The 19,385-nt window shown below is 36.4% G+C and overlaps 1 protein-coding gene across 2 annotated transcripts; it reads left to right on the top strand.

Moving 5' to 3' along the window:
• The first annotated feature begins 11,067 nt into the window (after positions 1 to 11,067).
• Positions 11,068 to 19,026, top strand: LOC120152672 (transcriptional corepressor LEUNIG_HOMOLOG-like). Of its 2 annotated transcripts, none has more exons than XM_039164853.1 (18): positions 11,068 to 11,281; positions 11,424 to 11,476; positions 11,570 to 11,667; positions 12,369 to 12,478; positions 12,565 to 12,848; positions 12,933 to 12,987; positions 13,127 to 13,238; positions 14,171 to 14,220; positions 14,306 to 14,572; positions 15,033 to 15,104; positions 15,253 to 15,477; positions 16,305 to 16,446; positions 16,527 to 16,636; positions 16,888 to 17,037; positions 17,276 to 17,431; positions 17,976 to 18,092; positions 18,205 to 18,402; positions 18,605 to 19,026. In XM_039164853.1, the coding sequence occupies exons 2-18, from the start codon at positions 11,445 to 11,447 to the stop codon at positions 18,746 to 18,748; spliced, it is 2,322 nt and encodes a 773-aa protein (XP_039020784.1). In that variant the 5' UTR covers positions 11,068 to 11,281; positions 11,424 to 11,444; the 3' UTR covers positions 18,749 to 19,026. The 2 variants fall into 2 exon arrangements, with proteins under 2 accessions (XP_039020784.1, XP_039020785.1); XM_039164854.1 differs by having other exon boundaries at positions 15,036 to 15,104; positions 18,605 to 18,748.
• The last annotated feature ends 359 nt before the right edge of the window (positions 19,027 to 19,385 follow it).

Raw genomic sequence — 19,385 nt, forward strand, 5'->3', positions numbered from 1 at the left:
ACATCATCTTGGATGATTTATCACTCTAGTAATATAACTGTAATCTTAGCTTCCTTTTTTATTTTGGACACTTTAAAATAAATTCGACGTTTCTCTTGAAAAATTAGAGATTTTTAGGTAGGGTTTTCCTACCTTCAATTGAAGTATCTTTCAATATTTCGATGTTTTCTTTTGAAATTAATGAATCCAATGCTTCTTTTGAGTGTAACGAAGTCTCCTAATAAGTTTCCTATACTATTAATTGGATACCTATACCTTTTTGAGCTTAGAACTTTTTAAAAATTCAAGAAAAAATAATAAAAATGATACTCTTATCTTAAGTATCGATAGTTTAACATAATATGTATCAATACTTTATGTAGGTATTGATACTAAAATCATTTAGTGACTCGACTCCATTCAATTCAAAAAAATATATTTTTTTTCAATTTTAAAACTTTCAAACCGAATAATTTGAGTTATTTAAGTCAACTGGAATTATTGAGTGTATTTTCAAATTCGAGTCGAGTTAAAAATTGAAAATTTCCAGACACTTGAGAAACCAAAAATTTGAATGAGTATTTTGATAAGTTTGCGATTTAGTCCTTGATATCCTTCTTCCTTCAACTCATGCATTTTAATCTATTTTTTTTACTAAATTTGAATCACATGTTCCTAAATTATCGTAGTATACATATATACTTTCAATTACTCTTTCTGATAACAAATTTTTTTATTTTTTAATTTAGTCTCTCAATTTTTCATATTTTTTATTTCTTCAATTTAGTCTTTATTTCCACATCATCATTTTAAGTTATACGACACAGCCACATCATCATTTTGAGTTATATAATACATGTCACATCATTAATTTAGGTGACATATATTGTGTCATGTTATCATTATGGTGATGTGACACTTCAATTAAACACATATAAAACTGCTACATTAAAAATTTGTGTCGACCGTTAATCAATTAACCACTGCTATCTAATAAAATTTATTTTGATAAAAAAATGGAATATAAAAACTAAAATAATTTAGAAAAAATAAATAGTAAAGTGTCATTTGAGACTAATTTTATTATGAGAGAATCGCCTCAGTGACCAAAAAAAAGTTATAATATACGATTTTAACCAATTTTTTTTGGATTTGCCAAAATGACCAACAAAATCGCAACGCGAAATAAAAATCGCAACGCGATCCCCAGAATCGCAAATCAGTTTCCAAAATCGCAACGCGATTCTTGAAAATCGCAATGCGATAGTACAAATTCGCATTGCGATTTTCCATAATCGCAACGCGAATATGAAAATCGCAACGCGAACACATAAATCGCAACGCGTATCCGTAAATCGCAACGAGTATCCGTAAATCGCAACGCGTATGGGTAAATCGCAATGCGTATCCGTATATCGCAACGCGTATCCGTAAATCGCAACGCGTATCCGTAAACTGCAACGTGTATCCGTAAATCGCAACGCGTATCCGTAAATCGCAATGCGTATCCGTAAATCGCAACGCGTATCCGTAAATCGCAACGATAATCCGTAAATCGCAACGCGTATCCGTAAATCGCAACGATAATCCGTAAATCGCAACGAGAATCTGTAAATCGCAACGATAATCCGTAAATCGCAACGAGAATCTGTAAATCACAACACTTAAATTTTGGGTATATAACACTGAAATCATAAACTAAATCCCTAAATCGCAACTCATTCCATCTCCATCTATCACTCTCTCCGGCGACATCCGTTCCTATATCCAACGACATCCTTCCCAATCCGGCAACAGGTTTTAGTTTCGCAGCTCGTCTGTTTAGTAAATTAATTTACAACATGAAATCATCTAATGTTGATCATGTTTGGATAGATTTGTGTTTTGGAGGGTCATGGGATAATGTTCATGGTGTTTTACAATATATGCCTTTACCCATGAATCTTCAACTAAAATTGTCTTTACAAAAGTTAACTTATGAAACTCTAATGCTACGTGTTTCAAATAAATTGAATTTAGAGCCCCTAAGTGGATTTAGGCTATCTTATCAGAGAAATGGTAAAGTTTATTTGTTAACCGACAATGAAGATGTTGAACGATTCATTGCTTACATTAGTGTTTCACAAGATGATGTTACATTGTATGTTGTTGAACCTAGAAGTAGTATGTTGGGTCAGTAGCGGGTAGTAATCAACTAAGTTTTTCTCAAAACCCACAACCTTTCTCTAATCCAAATCCCAATCAACTTTCAGCACCAAATTCCGGTTTTCGTATTGACCAGTTAGACGATGATGAGCCAACAGAAAAAATTGAGTACTAGTCAGTATTCGAAATTTGGTCTTGGTCAATATCCGGACTTTGATATTGGTCAACACACGGATTTTGATGATGTTTCAGAAGAAGAAACAGACCAGCGTGTAATGATATTGATATTGGTCAATACCCGAATTTTGATGATGAAACAGCTGTTGCCGAAGAATGTAATGTTGATGATAATGAGGAGGAGTTACGACTGTGAATGAACATGTTGAACATCCATTCTGTAATTCATATAATCCTGAAGAAGAAAAAGAAGAAGAAAAAGTCCCCGAAGAAAGAAAATGCCACGGGCGTATAACTGGAATATGCCAGAATTACTTCAGATACCGGAAGAAGAGTTGATAAAGAAAGCAGTTGATTGTTACACAAAAGTTATTCGTATCAAGAAAGATGATTGTTTTGATACAAAGGAAGACTTGAAGATAGCTTTATATACGAAATGTGTGGAAGATGGCTATCAACTAAAAGTTAACAAATCAAGCAAAGATCGTTTCGAAACAAGGTGTATGATTGACAAAAACTGTACGTGGCGTATGATTGCAAAGAGAATAAAATTGCAAAATGTTTCAAGTTAGGACTTTTATTGATAAACATACATGTTCAAGAACCCAAGTTTTTCCTCACCATAGACAGGCAAACAAAAAGGTGTTGGGTGGTTTTCTGGCTGAGTTAATGTTTTTGAATGGCAGGGTATATCGGGGACATGAAATTATGACTGACATGAATGCTCGGTTCAAGATTAGTATATCATATTCTCAAGCTTGGAGAGCCAAATGTTATGCCTTGGAATTGTTGAGGGGGTCGCCAGAAGCATCGTTTGCCCAACTGCCGGCTTATTGTCACAATTTAAAGCTGAAAAATCCTGGGTCGGTAACTCATATCAAAACAGATAGAGATGGACGCTTTGAGTTGCTGTTTATCGCCATTGGTGCTACGGTTAGTAAATCAATATAATTTGTTGACTCATTTTTGTTAGTTACATGCATTTCACATTTAAATGATTATATTCTTGTGTATTTATTTTGTAGATTCGTTCGTTTATTACTTGCATGCGCCCAGTTATTATAGTTGACGGAGCACATTTGAAAGGTCGATACTTGGAGTAAACTTTTAGCAGTAGCCATGGATGCTAACAATGGGATATTGCCAATAGCTTACGGGGTTGGCAAATCTGAAACCTCTGATTCATGGACATGGTTTATGGGGCATCTTAGGGATTGCATAGGTCCTATTAGCAATCTGACAATCATATCCGATAGGGCAAACTCAATTGACAACGCTGTTAGAAGGTGTTTCCCAGATGCTTTTCATGGACTTTGTGGTGTTCATTTGTATAGAAATCTAAAATCAAGGTCTGCTGGTATAAAAAGCACAAATGGACATACTGGAAGGCTTAAAAGCTTATCGGGAAGTGGATTTCAATAAGCATATAAATTGTTAAGACGTGTTTTGCCTCAGTGTGCTCAAACACTAGAAGATGTCGGGTTTGAAAGATGGTCAAGAGTACTCAACTTGGAGCAAGATATGGTTTCATGACGTCTAATAGTGCATCAATCAACGCTCTAAGTCGTCATTCCCGGAAATTACCCATTACTATGTTAATGGAGTTTTTTCGAGCCTCTATTCAACAGTGGTACTACAAGAAAGAAACCATGCAGGTATTATTTCTTTGAATTCGTAACTTATCATATTTATATTTTACTAAGTATTGTTTATTTAAATTTACAGGAACATTGGAACATCGTGTTACACCATGGACTGAAAAAAAGATAACGAAACGTGTTGTGAAGTCAACGTCATGGAGAGTTGAACCATGTTCAAACACTTTGTTTCAAGTACTGGATAATACTTAATGGGCTAGTCGATCTAAATGCAAAGACGTGTAGTTGTATGAAATGGCAAACATCTGGTTATCCGTGTGGCCATGTTATAAAAGTTGCTCTTCATTTAAACCAAGATGATTCAAGCGCATACGCTATGGATTGCTACACTAGAGTTTATCGACAGACTTATGCCGAGATTGTCTACCCTATTCCATATCCTTCTGAGTGGGACATACCAGATGACTTACAAACAGTTTTGCCACCAGCCATGGACAGAAGGCTACCTGGCCGACCAAAAAGTCACGATCGTATACCGTCTAAGGGTGAAGAGAAGAAGAGATCGACATGTAGTCGGTGCAAGGAAAGTGGTCATACAAGGTTGACATGTGGATCACCAGTGCCATCAAAATCTTTTCCTCTACCAAAATGGATCCTCATCAAAATCCAAAGCTCATATGGTGTCAAGCAAAGGCAATCATCTTTAAAATCCCAATCACGATTGGCTTCACCTTTTGAGACTGTTAACTTAGGTGATTTTTAAATGCAAAGTTGTATTATGTGGATTTTATGTGTGAACTTTTAACATTTTCAGTTGAATTAATGACTCAGGCCAACCATTTTGACTTAACCAACTCTTGTTATTCAGTTGTTATCACTATTAGGCATGCATTTGACTATCGCAACACGGAAAATACAATCGCAACGCGAAATGAAAATCCCAACATGAAAATCGCAATGCGGAATGAAAATCGCAACGAGAATCGCAATGCGAAATGAAAATCGCAATGCGAAATGAAAATCGCAACGACAGAATCGCAATGCGAAATTAAAATCGCAATGCGAAATGAAATCGCAATGCGAAATGAAAATCGCAATGCGAAATGAAAATCGCAATGCGAAATGAAAATCGCAATGCGAAATGAAAATCGCAACGAAAGAATCGCAATGCGAAATGAAAATCGCAATGCGAAATGAAAATCGCAACGAGATAATCGCAATGCGAAATTATAAACGCATTGCGATTTTCATTTCCGCATTGCGATTTTCATTTCGCATTGCGATCTCTCGTTGCGATTTTCATTTCGCATTGCGATTTTCATTTCGCATTGCGATAGTCATTTTTGCCTTCAACATAATGCAGATTGAAATCAACAAAATCAACCATTACATTTCAATCAATTAAACAAGCACAAATAAGAATTATGTTCGCATCAATTACACAAATCAACTTTTACAAATCATCTTTTACAAATCAATTAAACAATCAAAAAATAAGCAATAATTCTTATTTCCGATCATCTACTATTGAATCAACTTTTACAAATCAATTAACAATCAAAAAACAATCAATTAAACTATTGAATCAACTTTTGCAGCTCGACATCATTTTCACGCAGTTCACTTCTGAGATTAACCTGCAGAAACCAAATTTGTTCAAACAACACTTTCTACGCAAATTATTGAATTCTAGTTAATTAACCAAACATTTTCATTTATAAGTATATAAACTTACCAATTGTTTATGGACTTTTTATAACGCGGATGCAGGTAGGCAGCGTCTCGTATATATCGATTTAGCCATATAATGCCGAAACCAAGCCTACTGCAGCTTTATCTCTATCGGTGGGAGGTAGATACTTGATGCTTCCCGTCGTCAAACGCTCCAACGCCAAGCATACGAGAGGACCACAATCTCCTCTGGCTCCGCTCGTTTGTTGTGGCGCGGTCTCGTCTCTAATAACTGTAATATTGAGCTTCTTTGGCTTCTTGTTTCCAGAACGAGTCCAATAATTGATCGCATCCAAGAATTTAGCCAAATGAGAGCTCCATCCCTTAATAACATCTCTTAAATCAGCCATGATATGTAATTTATCATGCTGTCATACACTATTGTCTTAAGGGATGGGAGCTGAAGCTCGACGAGAATCCAATGTTTACGTTCCAAAACAGGGATAACACCTGCAATCATAAGTAATAATTCATTCATTTGCGCACTTATTTCATAAAACCTTTAAACTCAATCTAAAATAATACTAACCTTATCGACCTCCCACCATGCAGGATAAAGTTTAGCTTGTCCATTGCCCAAATCAAATGATCATCTCGTGCATTCTTCAAGTGAACGGCGTGAAAAGACGTCGGCATTATTGTATATCGTATATTTTTATTTTTTAAGTTTTCTTATTATTAGAAGACGTGTCACCCACGCATCGATATGCTGTTTTACAAAAAAAGACATATATTAGTGACTTACATAAATTTAAAAAAAAATTAATCAAATTGAAATATAAGAAAAATAAGACTTACCCCCCCATCGAAATAGCCATTGTCTTCGACCCCTAATAATACGCCCCACCAAGGCCGTTCAAGCAACAAAAAGATATCATCGGTGAGCTTGCATATGTCAGTGAAACACCCCTTGCTCCGCTCATGTAGATAAAAATCAACTGCGGTCTTAGCCCAAAGGGTGTTATCCAAAATTGTGTCCGGTAGTTGTTCCCTCTCCTCTTCAGATACCGGTATGGTACTGGCCGGTAACTCATACGAGCCAACTTGAATCCATCATGTCCGGCACGACAGAGGGTTTCTCAAGAAGCCTACATATGACGCCATGTGAATCGGGCTCTTGAATGGTGGGAGGGACCTCTTCAATGATGACAGTGGCCTCTTGAACGGTGGGAGGGGACTCTCGAGGAATGATATGGGGGGCCTCTTCAACGATAGGAGTGGACTCTTGAGGGATGACAGGCGAGTCGGGCTTCTTCTTGCGGTGTCTTCGCACTATTGGGGTGTACGGAGACTTAATAGCACGTGCACGCTGTCTGATGCGTGAACTCCGTCGTGCAAGCATAACCCGACGTAAAGCATCCACTCTATCGGCCGCTAAATAATTAAATACAAAAATCAGTAAATAAACACATGATATTTAAACAGTGAAACAAAGACAAATATGTTTCAAACTTGCATTGTATTCACCCAAGTCATTATTCTATCATAGTTCACAAATGCATCAGATAACAAAGAAAATAGTTTCAAACTAATACCCTGAAGTTAGTATTTGTCTTTGTTTTGTCTTTTGGTTGAAAGTAAATTTATCCATTCAAGTTTCAATTTGCAGAAGAAGAAATAGTTTACTTTCGCAACACGAAACTTAAAATCGCAACGCGAAACCAAAATCGCAACGCGAAATGAAAATCGCAACGACAGAATCGCAATGCGAAATGAAAATCGCAACGAAAGAATCGCAACGCGAAATGAAATCGCAATGCGATTTTGTTTCGCGTTGCGATCTTGTCGTTGCGATTTTGGTTTCGCGTTGCGATTCTGTCGTTGCGATTTTCATTTCGCGTTGCGATTTTGGTTCGCGTTGCGATTTTAAGTTTCGTGTTGCGAAAGTAAACTATTTCTTCTTCTGCAAATTGAACTTGAATGGATAAATTTACTTTCAACCAAAAGACAAAACAAACAATACTATTTCACAGTGTTAAATACACAGTTTAGCAGAATTGGCAGCAACCGAAAAATTTACTTTCAACCAAAAGACAAAACAAAGACAAATATATTTCACAGTGTTAAAGAATACACAGTTTAGCAGAATTGGCAGCAACCGAACAAATTTTTCAACCAAAAGACAAAACAAAGACAAATACTATTTCACAGTGTTAAAGAATACACAGTTTAGCAGAATTGGCAGCAACCGAACAAATTTACTTTCAACCAAAGACAAAACAAAGACAAATATTTCACAGTGTTAAAGAATATACAGTTTAGCAGAATTGGCAGCAACCGAACAAATTTACTTTCAACCAAAAGACAAAACAAAGACAAATACTATTTCACAGTGTTAAAGAATACACAGTTTAGCAGAATTGGCAGCAACCGAATAAATTTACTAAGCAATCTAAGTGAAATGGCTAATCTAAGTGAAATTACGAGTAAATTTATCATTAAGTTAAATATGGAAAATCTTAAACTTACCTCGTTGCGTAGAGTATAAACCTCATTCTGCAACGATACTATCATCTCACGTAGAGCGGCAACCTCACCACGTAAAGTTGACACCTCCACACGCCATGCACCATCGTTATCGCGTAGAGTACCGATCTCCTCACGCAAGGCATTGACCTCATCACGTAACTCCTTGACTCATCCCGTTGAGGTGGAGGTGGAGAACAGGGAGATAGGAGTCGTGGCATCTTTGCCGGTCGCCTATCATGAGGTGATGGTGGAGAAGAGGCTCGATGATGTGACGGGATAGGTGATGGCTCTCGTTCTAGAGATGTATAGTCGGGTCGATCGGGTGATGGCTCTAGGTGAGGTGATGGCTCTCGAATTGGAGGAAGTGGATGCTGCTCATCATCCGTGCCATCAAAAAAATTCTGACTAGCTTGCCACCAATCAGTGGCAAGCTCTTCCTCCGTGGGTGTCAGTCTTTGTAATGGAATGTTGGCCTCCTAAAATATAACTCAAACAAGTTAAAGTCTACTATTAATAACTTGTTTATATATTATATGAAGTATTTGTGTTAACTTACATTATTTATTGTGGCATATGGTATTAAGTCTTCCTAATCCAACAGAGTTTTCCTCTTCCAGGAAATAGCCCTGGGAATATCATTTGACGTTTTTATTGCATATGTACGCATGCTGGGAAAGCCTCGAATATCCAAATCTACAAACAATATAATAACAAAATTAGTAATTGTTAAATAATTAATTATAATTTTAGAAACATTATATAGAAATTCTTACCTTAAAGGCCCAAACAAAGCCTGACAAAGTGTATTTGGACCCATCGCCCCGCAAACTTTTGCGGTCATCAAAGGCAGACGACAACTTAGTCCAGGTAGCTTTCCATATATACGAACCCCACGGAAACAGATTCCATGCATTCAGGTCCTCTACCAATATTATTAGCTCCCGATGAATAGGTTGTCTGGCCTCTCTGCCTAAAAAGCCGGCATACACAAGTAGTAGAAGGCATACTCGGACAACATCGACGTCTTCCATCCGAGTGAAACCAGCTTTCTTATTAAATAATTTCTTCAGGTCGTCGACATGTAGGTTCGGCTTCTCCATTGACTCATCCGGAAAAACCCGGGATAACCATGATGGGCGGGCGATATGACGAGTGTACCCCTACATCGTGTCCGAATCGTAGACCAGTGATTAAGCAGAACTCCTTCCGCCCAAAGCAAGTATACGCTGGTGGAAAATGAAACCATATCTCTTCCTCACCACGTTGTATACTGTCGGGTAGATTTGATGTCATGGTCTGAAGCCACAAATGGGTCAAATTAGCATCTCCACCCGGATGCTGTACTCAGCCATGCCCGAAGCATGTTTCCTCAAACAATTGTCTTTGAGCAGGTGAAAGCTTCTTTGCAATTGTAGTGGCCAGGCTGACTTTATTCTCAAGGTCAATTGAGCCGAAAAAATTTCTACAAAAACAATAAACATACCAAGTTAGATATACCAAAAACTACACTGTGATATACCAAAAACAATAAACATAAAAAGTAGTAGTTTATTCTTGAAACTAAAATTTGCAACACTGTTTTGTCTTTTGGTTGAAATGAAAATCGCAACGAGAGAATCGCAACGCGAGATGACAATCGCAACGAGAGAATCGCAACGCGAAATGAAAATCGCAACGAGAGAATCGCAACGCGAAATGAAAATCGCAATGCGATTTTGGTTTCGCGTTGCGATTCTCTCGTTGCGATTTTCATTTCGCGTTGCGATTCTCTCGTTGCGACAGTCATTCTCTCGTTGCGATTTCATTTATCTCGTTGCGACTCTCTGCAAATTGAAACTTGAATGGATTGCATTACTTCAACCAAAAGACAGAACAAAGACAAAGACAAATACTAACTTGAAAATCGCAACGAGAGAATAGCAACGCGAAATGAAAATCGCAACGACAGAATCGTAACGCGAAATGAAATCTAAGTGAAATGGTTAATCTATTATTGAAATGACCAGTAAACTTACATCAGTTCAATATGAAAAACCTACAATAATGCAAACATTTCAAAATAAAAAAATTAAAAAAACTAACCCTCGGAGGTTGATTTTCCATTTCTGAATATTGTGAGGGATTTCTGACCGTGAATGGTTGTGAGGGATTTCGCCGGAGATGGGGACGGAAATCTTCGGAGATGGGGACGGATTTCTTCGCCGTAGAGAGTGAGAGATGGAGATGGGACTGAGTTGTGATTTTAGGTTTTAGGTTGAGTTGCGATTACGGGATTTTCTTAATATTCTTTTTGTAATTTGAAAATAAATACGCGTAGCGATTATAATGGCGCTTTAAATATCGCGTTGCGATTTACGGATACGCGTTGCGATTTTATGTATTATCGTTGCGATTTACGGATACGCGTTGCGATATACGGATACGCATTGCGATTTACCCATACGCGTTGCGATTTACGGATACACGCTGCGATTTACGGATACGCGTTGCGATTTATGTGTTCGCGTTGCGATTTTCATATTCGCGTTGCGATTATGGAAAATCGCAATGCGAATTTGTACTATCGCATCGCGATTTTCAAGAATCGCGTTGCGATTTTGGAAACTGATTTGCGATTCTGGAAACTGATTTGCGATTCTGGGGATCGCGTTGCGATTTTTATTTCGCGTTGCGATTTTGTTGGTCATTTTGGCAAATCCAAAAAAAATTGGTTAAAATCGTATATTATAACTTTTTTTTGGTCACTGAGGCGATTTTCTCATAGTTTTATGGGTTACTCAGCAATTCAATAGTGTCGAATGAAAGAGCTCTTTCAAAGCTCTGAACAAGTCCATAGCTCAGCTTTGGCTCCTAACCTAAAAGCTCCGAACCTCATCAACTGTCCTTTTTGCTTTGTTTTTTCATGTTGAAAAGCATAATATTTTAGGTTTCAGACCCATTGAATTTCAATTATTCTCCCACGGAAAAGCCCTAATTTATCGCTTTCTTTCTGATTCCCATGGTCTTAGCTCTTTTCTACTTGAGATTTCAATATCCATTCAAAAAAACTTATGAGTTTTGATTTTTTTAAGAAATATTTATTATAGAATGCAGAAGTCAATGATTGATCAATAAAGATCAGTTCTTCACGAGCTCAAGAATGGTAATGTAGGTTTTGATCCGTCTGGATCTATCTTTTTGAGGTTAGTTTCGATCAAATATAAGTAAATTCGGGTTTTACGATTTCGTGTATTAGTACTTAATTTGTAGCGTTTATGGTAAAATTGGATTTTGAATTTACTCTTAATCAATTGTGTATTTTTTATTTTTATTTTGAACAATTAGATATTTTTTTTTGCTGATACGATGGCGCAGAGTAATTGGGAAGCAGATAAGATGTACTGTTCTTTCAGAAAATTAATTCTACTTTTTAATTTAGTTAAGTTCTTAATTTTTTTTCTTTTCTCTTCTTTGGCCCTTTTTTTTCGCAGGCTTGATGTTTATATATATGATTATTTGGTGAAGAAAAAATTGCATACAACTGCAAAGTCTTTCATGACAGAAGGGAAAGTCGCCCCGGATCCAGTAGGTACGGATTGGATTTGACTGTGTATAAATTCTGTTAGGTTGAATTTGGGAACTTGGATTTAAGAGATGGTTTCAATTGTGTAATAAGAAACATATAAGCTTAACATTCGCGATCATTTTCCAAATTCATGAATTTGTTGGATTCTTATTCTAGCTGTGATTTTGAAATGTCCATAGACAGTTGTTGATTTAAAATTCATATTTTTATGCCTTTCAAATATCTGATTATATTGAATCTGTTTAAAAATTATGTATTCAATCTATTCCGATAATTTATATAGCAAATGAAATCCAAATCCAAATCCACATTTTTATGTTTCCAAAAATAACAATAGTTAATTGATGAAATTGTATGACTGAGATTCTTTTACATGGAAAGGAATATGGAGCTTTTACATGATTCCTTTTAGTTTACGTTAGATTTACATAGGTATGAGACCTAGATTCTCAACTTTACTGTTAAACTTGCTGAAAGTGACTCTCCAGTGATAGATTTCCGTGTCCAATATTTGATGGGAAAAAGGTGTTTGAATTTAATTTTCAAATTAATTGTGGGTGATTATTTAATTGAAATTGACGGTTATATTTTATTCTAATTGCTTGGTTAGATTGTAAGTTAAGTTGTAACTAAGACTGCATATTATTGGTAGAGGGAATTTAGTTTGAGTAATTGATTAATGTAGAACTTGTTTATTTATCCAGCAATTGATGCTCCTGGTGGGTTTCTTTTTGAGTGGTGGTCTGTCTTTTGGGACATTTTTATATCAAGAACAAATGACAAGCATTCAGAAGCTGCAGCAGCATACATAGAGGTAGCTTATTAAAACACTGTTGTGAATTGTTTTCAATAGTGCAGTTTGTACTAATTGTTCTCAAACTATTATTGTATTACAATCAGGCACAACAAATCAACGCAAAGGAGCAACAACAGCTGCAGATGCAGCAGTTGCAGCTGATGCGTCAAGCTCAGTTGCAGCGTAGGGATCCTAATAACCCATCTATGGTTGGTCCTGTAAATGCTATTGGCTCTGAAGGAATGATTGGCCAGTCAAATGCTAGTGCATTGGCAGCAAAATTGTATGAAGAGCGCATGAAACAACCAAGTGCAGCGAATTCAGAGACGTCCCAACCACTGCTTGATGCTAGAATGGCCCTCTTAAAGTCAGCTACAAATCATCCTGGGTAAACATAATTTTTAGATCAAATGTTTTGTTTTGCTGTGGTTTTTCAGGTTTATGACTCACAAACTTTCAGTCTCTGATGCAGCCAGTTGGTTCAAGGAAACCATGGGAGTGTAACTACGGCATTGCAGCAAATTCAGGCATGGACTCTAGAAATTTCTATGCCTATGCTACTTGGATACAGATGTTCTTGCATTTACTCCACATTTTACAACTTCACTATCGCATTCTTTCATTTGGTTGAACAAGTGACTATATATATACATATTCACCTCACAGGACATTAAAGGTGAAGTGAACTTGGGTGGTGCACAGAGATCTATGCCTATGGACCCTTCTTCAATCTATGGACAGGGAATCATGCAGTCTAAATCTGGAACAGGAAATACAGGTAATTATTAATGATGGTATTATATTCCGTTTCCACGTTTCTACCTATGGTTGCTAATGAGTTTCATTTCCATGGCCCAAACTTCTCATTAAATATATTTTTTTCATGGGTTCATAGGTTTAGATACCATTATGTCAATGACACTCAGCCTCAACAGAAACATGTTTCATACACACTCCATCTTATCTTTTCTCACATATTCAAGTCTTTTCCTTCTCTGAACTTGTGTAACATGATACCTAAAATTCAATAGAAAAGCTAGGCCAAAGTGTTTGTTTGTGGGCTGCAATATGGCAATATGCTTGGTTGATGCAGCTAAGAAGAAAAAACTGAAGTTACGATTAGGGAAAAAGTTGGAACTCTAGAAAGAATTAGGCTTATAAAACACTAGTTTATTCTATAAATTCAAAGATAACAATAAGATTAATTAATTTGGCTCTGCCGAGTGCTAAATCTATCTACCACAGACAACAGTGTCTATGAAGTTGATCTAATTTTATCAAGTTTGTTTATCTTCTGAGATGAAAGCAACATATCTAATAACTTTGGCTCTGTATTTGATTAAGTCTATATTTTTGTGTAGATATTCTTATGCTTTAATGTTACTTCATCAAATCAATTATAATTTTAAACTTCTACTGAAACTGATATTTATATGGAAGCTATTCAGGATGAGGTGCAATACTATAATGCTTTACATGGAAAGTAGAATCATGATCCACTTCCATCTCGTCACCTAGTAATGTTTAGGATAGTGTTTTCATTGACAATTTCTTTGGTCGTTGAGAAAACACATAAAAGATGGAATCTGTTCAACGCACAAGTTGCTGTGTGGGATATTACACAAACTCATTCTTTTATTTTAATTTGAAAAATATCATTTCCATGTATTCTTATCCATTAAGATAACTTTTGTTGATTTCTTCTTCTAGGTTTGAGCCCTGGAGTTGGTAGCCTTCCGTTGAAGGGTTGGCCATTAACTGTAAGCTCTAAACTGGACTTCTGCCCATAATATTTGTTTTCCTTATCCAAGTGGGTACCCCTAATGAACTCAACTTATTTTATAGGGCATTGATCAAATTAGGCCAAATTTGGGTGCACAAGTGCAAAAACCGTTCTTGCAGAATGCAAACCAGTTTCAGCTTCTGCCGCAGCAGCAACAGCTCTTAGCACAGGTCCAGACGCAAGGAAATTCGGGTAGTCCACCCATGTATGGAGATATGGATCCTCAAAGATTTTCAGGACTATTCCGAGGCAACCTAAATACAAAAGAGGACCAGCCAATGGTCAATGATGGGTCGATAGGTTCTCCAATGCAATCAACCTCATCAAAAGTAAGGTTTACCTACCACAACCAATTATAACTGTTTTATTACTTCCTATATCCAAATCCATCGTTACGGTTTTCATGTTCAAAATAAAAAAGATGGAAAAATCCTGCAATCTTGTAAATAGATGAAAAATGCACCCATGTCTTTCAATTTCACATTCAATAGGAAGAAAAAAATGAACTTGTCTAAGTGTATACTTGTTATGTTTTATTGTCATACCATCTATCATGCCTTTATTAACCAAGATAATATGCGTGCCATTACCCACCTAAATATACATTTGGTTGTAGAAACTAAGGATTTAGGGACAGAGATCAAAGTGATACTCTGGTTTTTCTCGATAGATTAGAAGCAATATACAAGCCTGATTTTAAATAGGCTTAGTACAGAAGAGTTTGAATATAACTACAACTACTCGTAGATAAGGTTCTATCCTAATCTGATCCCTTTTGTGGTTTTTCAGCAGATGAGCATGCCACCAATAAGACAGTCTTCCTCTCAACAAGATCCATTGCAGACACCTCAAGTGCAACAGGTTGATCGATCTTCTGTTTTGTTTCTTGGTTATCACAGTGCTTCTTGTTTCCATTTGCTGCCAGCTGATCTTAATACAGATTCACAGGAATTTATCTTTCCCCTACTTATGCTGTCAATTGATGACTGTTTTGATTATTATGTGTTAGAATAATCGTAAAAGAAAAGGACCATCTTCTGGAGCTGCTAATAGCACGGGCACTGGAAACACAGTGGGTCCTTCCCCAAACCCTCAGCCATCAACCCCATCAACTCATACGCCTGGTGAGGGAGCATCTATGGTGGGAAATATGCAGCATGGTAGTAGCATGTCAAAAAATAAGATGTATGGATCTGATGGAACAGCTGGTATTGCATCATCAACCAATCAACTGGTAACTAGTCCTAATTTATCGCTAACCTGAGGATGTTAAGTGAAAGCTTTAAATCTGCATATTAATAAACCTAAGTTTTCCTGTATTCATGCAGCCTGCATAAAATTTTTAGATACTAATTTGGTATGATTACCAAGTATTGTTATATGCATATAAAGCGAGCAAAGCTCTAAATTTGAGTCTGCACCTTATGACCATGGTTATGTGTATTCTTGTCGATCTATGAGGCACGGCTATTTTCTTCTACTCTATATTGCTATCAGAGTTATTATTTATGCTCAAAATATATTTATTACTATCAAGTTGTTCCAAAAATGATAAATAAGTAGTAAAAAACAGTGGATATTTGACATTTTCAATGGTTTGGAGAATAAAAGCTCAAATATCTTGGTTTTTCTAGCATCTGAAATGTAGATCTAGAGTGGCCTTCTCATCACATTTCATGCACTAGAACTTTTATTGGTGGTAATGTTGGTCACTAATGATTTTTTGTCGATATCCATGCTTAATATCATTGCAGTGATGAATGTTTAAGCATTGCTTCTATATCTTGGCTAAATATTGATGCCATAGCCTTGAAATGGATGGAGACACATTATCCCTTTGCACCAACAATGTGTTTGATACTTCTATGGAAGTTCTTAAGAGCTTTGTATAACTTGTTTATTGTTATTTGAATTTCTTGTTTTTGTTTGCATGGTTATGGGTGAATCGGTTATTTTGATACAGTCATTTTATGTTATTCATGCTGCTAGTGTTTCTACACTATTATTCTTCGGATAAGCCATTTCAAAAGCTTGTTTATATGATATAACTCCTAATTGCAGGAAGACATGGAAAATTTTGGAGATGTTGGCTCCTTAGAAGACAATGTGGAATCTTTTCTCTCACCTGATGATGAAGATGGGGGTAATTTGTTTGGCACCCTAAAACGAAACCCATCAGAACATACTACTGAGACTTCAAAGAGTAATATTTGTTCATCGTGCTCTTGGCACTCCAATTCTTCAAGTGACCTTGGGGATGAACCTTTTTTTTGTGCATTTCAGATTTTGGCTTCAATGAAGTTGGTTCAATATGTAAAAGCAACAGCAAAGTCACCTGCTGCCATTTCTCTTCAGATGGAAAGCTATTAGCCAGTGCCGGCCATGACAAGAAGGTATAATGCTATGTAGCACACAAGGAATATATTTTCTTTTTGTAGCACGTGCCACATTAGTTCAGAATATTAATTATTGCTATTTTGTTGAATGTTTAATTTTCATAAATGATGTGGTTGTTTGAATTCTTACTTCTTTACTTTGGGGTCCTAAGTAGAACAGTTGCGAGTATTTATGATCATCAAAAAAGTGGACTTAAATTGAAGTATGGAATAATGAATGTGCTTGCTTGTCGTTTTCCTGTCAGTAGGTTGTTCTGTGGAACGTGGAAACTATGCACACTGATTGCACAGCGGAAGAACACACTCATATTATAACTGATATTCGATTCAGACCAAATTCTACTCAGATGGCAACTTCTTCTTTCGACACAACAGTCCGCGTTTGGGATGCTGCACAAGTATAACTTCTTGCTCTTTCCCTTTTTTATTTGTGTATTTTTCTCGTATTGTATAGGTTTGATTGTTTCTCTCATGTCGAATTTATGCTCACACCATTAAACCCGACACTGTTTACTGGAAAACAAGAAGCAAACTTCTTACCTTTATAGAAAAGATATAGGATTCTACTTATTTGAAGTTTCGATGAATATTATGGTTTACATTTCCTGGCTACTTATATTATTTTACTTTTTGCAGCCAAGTTATCCCATCTGGAAATATACAGGGCATACGGCACAGGTTATGTCCCTCGATTTCCACCCTAAGAAGACTGAACTTTTCTGCTCTTGCGATGGCAACAGTGAGATTCGTTTCTGGAACATCAACCAATCTTCTTGCACTCGTATCTCCAAGGCTAGCGTTTTAAACACTATGCTCTTTTTCCTTTTCAAGTACTTCATGTTCCGAATCTTTTTTTAGATTTGAAGTGGAGCGAAAAGGGGCGTCTTATTTTGGAAAGTGATTCTTCCAATGCTTTGAATTGGATTAAAAATCCGGAAGCAAGTCCTGCTGTGTTTGTTCATCTGGTTAAGGAAATTGCCAAGAGCGTGCTGGATTATAATGTGATCACTAGGCATGTTCAGAGATGTATTAATTGGGAAGCAGATGGTTTAGCTAAGTCGGGCATAGGGTAATGTAGGGTGTTTTTGAGGATAGAGGTTTTGTTTTGTGGGGAAGGTTGTAATTAAGGTGGTTTTTTTTACCCAGAATGTACTTTCTGTTTTAGTAATAAAATTTGGGCACTCTTTTCCTCCTTCCAATGTCCGTTAAGATACCTATGTAGCTTGACGGGTTAAGAAGGGGTTTTTTAACGAGGTCTTTTTCCTATAAAAAAAATGTACTGCATGTTCTTTTGGTTAGATTTTTTCATCTAAATTCTTTTCATTAGTTGAAGCAGGGAGGCAGCACTAATGTCCGGTTCCAACCCAGAATAGGACAATTCCTAGCTGCTGCAGCCGATAATGTTGTGTCTATCTTCGATGTTGAGACTGATAGAAGAACACAATTATTGCAGGTAGAAATAAAATTTCTAAATTTAGGAAAGGAAGAATTTACCTTGTTCTTTGGTTTTGGATAATCATTTTCGATAGTCTATAGCTTCATATAGAGTTATTTTTTACACTCAGGGCCACAATACCGAGGTACACTCTCTTTGTTGGGACACAAACGGAGACTTTTTGGCTTCCGTCAGCCAAGAGTCGGTCCGACTGTGGTCACTCTCCTCTGGAGAATGCATTCACGAGCTTAATTCGAGTGGAAACAAGTTCCATTCTTGTGTTTTTCATCCCAACTTTCCTGCTCTCTTGGTCATTGGAGGCTACCAGGTGCTACTTCCTATTCTTATGTTGATATAGCTGAAATTAATTGATACTTGCATTCGTTTTGCCCGCTCTTCGACTCAATATTGTTGATAAATCAATGCTGTCGATTTTGTTTTGGATTTGATGCGAAATCATTTTTACCTTGATTCGTGACACATCCATCATTGCTAATTTTGTTTTCCGTCTGTGTAAATATATTCTTCAGTCATTGGAGCTTTGGAATACGGCTGTGAACACGTGTCTTACGATTTCAGCGCACGACTGTGTGATATCGGCGCTAGCGCAGTCGCAAGTAACCGGGATGGTTGCCTCTGCCAGTTACGACAAATCTGTTAAAATTTGGAAATAGCCCCAGTTATCAAAAGCATCAGCCAGGGGTTTCTCGAGGTAACAGAAATGCATTATCCACGATATACTTTCCTGTTTAGTCGGCTTTTTTTTCTTCCGTTGGATCGAAATGGAGGGTTGCCGGCGTCACAACGTAGGTTTGTCGGAGTGCTATATTTACTAAATTTATCGAACAAGATCGATATTGGTTCAGGTTTTAGACGTTTTTGTATCTTAATTTGTTTATCCCATAGAGTTACCAAAATGAGTGAATTTGACAAATAAAATAAAAGAATGTGTGTTACGTATACTTTCATTGAACGAGTACCTGAATCGTGGTGGTGTTGTTTTTATAATGTTGTAATCATGTTTGAAGTGTTATATCAATTTATACACATCATTTGCAATTATTTTTTTTATTTTATGTGTTAAACTTTTCAAATTACTAAATTTGTATTTAAATGTTTTGAATTTGGACATTTATGATTAGTGTGTGTTGTTAATGGTTAAAAACGATTTTATACTAATATTTTATAATTGCTAAGAAAGTTTTTTTTTTTTTGAATTTTTGCAAATTATATTTTTGGAAAACGTATTGTTTTTAGACTAGATTATGAAATATAATGATAATATTTTAATGCAAATTTTATTTATTATTT

Source organism: Hibiscus syriacus, unplaced genomic scaffold, assembly GCF_006381635.1.
Source record: "Hibiscus syriacus cultivar Baekdansim isolate YM2019G1 unplaced genomic scaffold, ASM638163v2 tig00111095_pilon, whole genome shotgun sequence".
Classification (NCBI taxonomy): Eukaryota; Viridiplantae; Streptophyta; class Magnoliopsida; order Malvales; family Malvaceae; genus Hibiscus; species Hibiscus syriacus.